We start from the raw sequence: 3,280 nt of genomic DNA on the forward strand, positions 1-3,280 counted from the left end.
CCTGTGGAACCTTAATGACCAAGGTTACTAGGCTGAACAGGAAGCAGACTGGAACTCCTATCTCGCCCAACAAAGCAAACTCTAGCTAAAAGGCTATCTTCCCTCTCTTTGGGGTGAAAAGGTGAGTGGAAGAACTGCGTCTCCAGTCTGAAAACCTGTGCAGCAAATGACAAAGTGGCGTCCAACTCTCCTGTTTTACTAAGCGTTTGCTGCCGTAAGTCTCCTGGGAGATCCTGTCACGCTGGAGCCCCAAGAACCGAACCTGGGCAACAACCCAGATAGTCAAGGCTAGAACCTCGCGCCAAGCTGGACACGAGAATTGGCGAGACCAGTAGCCAGAAGAAGACAGGGTAGGGCCACGCGGCAGCCGAGGGTCCCCCAGAGTACGAGGGCCACGGGAAGGGCACCAAGCACTCGCTCAGCCAGGCCTAGCCAGGTCCACAAAACAGCATTAAAAAAGAAAAGGAAAAACATCAGGCTGGTCTCGTTTTCACCATGGGGTTCTGATCTTTGCCTTCTGCACGCTTCTTACGAGGCTGGTCACACGTCGGAGTGTACCTGGCATTCAACTCTGCAAGTACCGCGCGGAGGTCAACAGTGCTAAAGCGGGTCTTCATGACGAGGTTTGAGGGTTGCTACTACCGCAATTTCCTCTGCTGAAAGCCTGACTCGCCGCCGCTATTCTTCCGCGCAGGCGCATTTGGCAGAGATCTACGGCCGCTCATAAGATCCAATATTCCTTGAAGCGAAAATACTACATCACGTCGCTGAAGAATTTGGCTGTTCTGTCGCTATCGATTTGCTTTGTATTATAATAAAACTACTTGAAGTAGATGCCAACTATTCTCTTAAAACTGCATTCCTTCTTTGAACGCTTCTCCTATGTTTCGCGACTCAAGCCTATAGTGACTCCTGCTGGCCAGTAACAATTTTCTCAATGAGCGGGGGAAGGATTTTCCCAGGTGGGTTGTAGTAGTCAGTGTAGAGGAACTACAAGCCTTTTCCACTCAGTTACTTTGATGTGTAAAATTTTGAAATGTAACAAAGCAGAACTATTTCATTTATCTAGTTACCCACAACGTTTAAAAAAAAAAAAAAAAAGAGTTGCTGTTTTGATGGTTCTTGCTTTCCAAAGAAGCAGTCTGCATAGTACTGTAGGATTCTCATTCAAACTTGGTCTTGCTTCCCCGAGGTTCTGGGTGCTACTTGCTACACAATTTTGTTGTTAATAGGTGCTCCATAAATGCTTGGCCAGCTCATAATAATGGAGAAGGAAAACAAAAATAAAAGAAAATTTCCCATCACTAGGGGTTCATTATGTAGTGATAAATACAGTCGTGTAAGAGTGTAAATAACGTTACTTTTCGTCTTTTTACGATGGGTGCGTATTAAAAAAAAGTTTCTTTAAGATGGGAACTCAAAAGAGACGGGGTCTCGCTATGTTGCCCAGGCTGGAGTGCAGTGGCTATTCACAGGCGCGATCCCACTACTGATCAGCACGGGAGTTTTGACCTGCTCCGTTTCCGACCTGGGCCGGTTCACCCCTCCTTAGGCAACCTGGTGGTCCCCCGCTCCCGGGAGGTCACCATATTGATGCCGAACTTAGTGCGGACACCCGATCGGCATAGCGCACTACAGCCCAGAACTCCTGGACTCAAGCGATCCTCCAGCCTCAGCCTCCCGAGTAGCTGGGACTACAGGCGCGCGCCACCGCGCCCGGCGAGAACCTGGAGCTCCAAGTGGACGCTAGAGCCTCCCGACTGCATGTGGTGACAAAGAGACTTCCCGCCAGCAGAAGGCGACTCAAGCAGAAAGGGAGTGGTTGTTGCTTCAGAAAAAAAGGGGAAAGTGTAGATACAAAAGGGCTTTATTCATCCGTTGGGCTATAGCACATGTAGCACTGCATTACTATGTCATTCGACACGATAAACCATACAGAATAGCTTAAAAAAAAAAAAAGAAACAAACAAACAAACCCTTTGGAGGGTTTGAGAAAGACTGAGAAATAGGCATAACAGAACATAAACCATACTAAGATTACTTGTTGCCTTCTAAGGCTGCTCTTCCCAAAAGAATGCCTAAATATTTTGCATAAAAGTAGCAGTGCAAAGCCTCCACACTGAAAGAGACAACACTCATATAGCTGGGCCTTATTTTAAAAACAAACAAAAAACTAAAGTACTTTATAGCAAAATTCTCATCTTTGGGTCCCTAGACCCATAAGATATGAGCTGGTTTTTTATTTAAGTTTGACTTGGGAGTTCAAGTTCAATTTAAGCCCAACCTTTAACTCATATTTTGCTTCTATTTGTCTGCCAAGGAAATAAACAACAGAAGGAAAGGCAAGAACAAACATAAGGAAGCTAGGTGGATCAAGATCAGTGTAAAGAGCACAAGGAAATTTCATTTACTACCAATTTCTATTTTTTTAGATAATTTCTGTATCTTGAGAAAATTCTGAACCAGGGATACTTGTACAATTGTGTGTGTGTCGGGGGGAGACTACTAGGAGGAAGGCAAATTAACTTGATTTTCAAAGGGAATATATAAGAAATTATCTCAAACCACAGACAGGTGCTACAGACATTTATCCCAAGTAAAATTTAGAAAAGATTATTCATGGGTTAATTATGGGTGTCTAGACAGGTGGTTCTCAAACTTTAGTTACATACAATTTCTATGGAGCTAATTAGAAGCAGCTACCACTTGTCTGTCAGTTTTCCATGTTGCTGTGAGGCTGGAAGCAATGCCACCTGTATTTCAAATATCAGCAGAGTCACCCATGTTTAACAAGTTTCAGCAGAGCTTCCAGATTAAGACAGGCTAGGAAGAAGGATGGAGCAGTCCACTTCTGAAAAAATTGGCTGCTGAAAACCTTATGAATAGCAATGAAACACTGTCTACTATAATACTGGAAAACTTTGCAAATAGCAGTGCAATGTTGTCTGATATAGTGCCGGAAGATGAGCCCCTCAGGTTGGACCAAACCAAAAAACCAAACCCACTGCCACTGAGGTGATTCCAACTCATAGTGACCCCCAGTGGGTTTCCAAAGCAGTAAATCTTTACAGAAGTAGATTGCCTGGCCTTCTTTCCACAGAGTGACTGGTGGGTTTGAACCACCAGCCATCTGGTTAGCAGTCAAATGCCTTAGGCACTGCACCACCAGAGCTCTTTCCCAGGTTGGAAGGCAGTCAAAATACTACTAGGGAAGAGCTGCTTCCTCACAGTAGAGTTGATCTTAATGACATGGATGAAGTAAAGCTTTCTTTGGGACCTT

At 44.7% G+C, this 3,280-nt stretch overlaps 1 protein-coding gene across 1 annotated transcript in view; it reads right to left on the bottom strand.

Moving 5' to 3' along the window:
* Positions 1-617, bottom strand: part of NEMF (nuclear export mediator factor) — a 78,098-nt gene extending 77,481 nt beyond the window's left edge. The window contains exon 1 of the mRNA XM_007943680.2: positions 559-617. Within this exon, the coding sequence (XP_007941871.1) occupies positions 559-617 (59 nt within the window). The remainder of the gene's footprint in view (positions 1-558) is intronic.
* Between the last annotated feature and the right edge of the window lie 2,663 nt (positions 618-3,280).

This window comes from Orycteropus afer, unplaced genomic scaffold (assembly GCF_000298275.1).
Source record: "Orycteropus afer afer isolate SDZICR_OR568_19922 unplaced genomic scaffold, OryAfe1.0 scaffold00111, whole genome shotgun sequence".
Taxonomy (NCBI): domain Eukaryota; kingdom Metazoa; phylum Chordata; class Mammalia; order Tubulidentata; family Orycteropodidae; genus Orycteropus; species Orycteropus afer.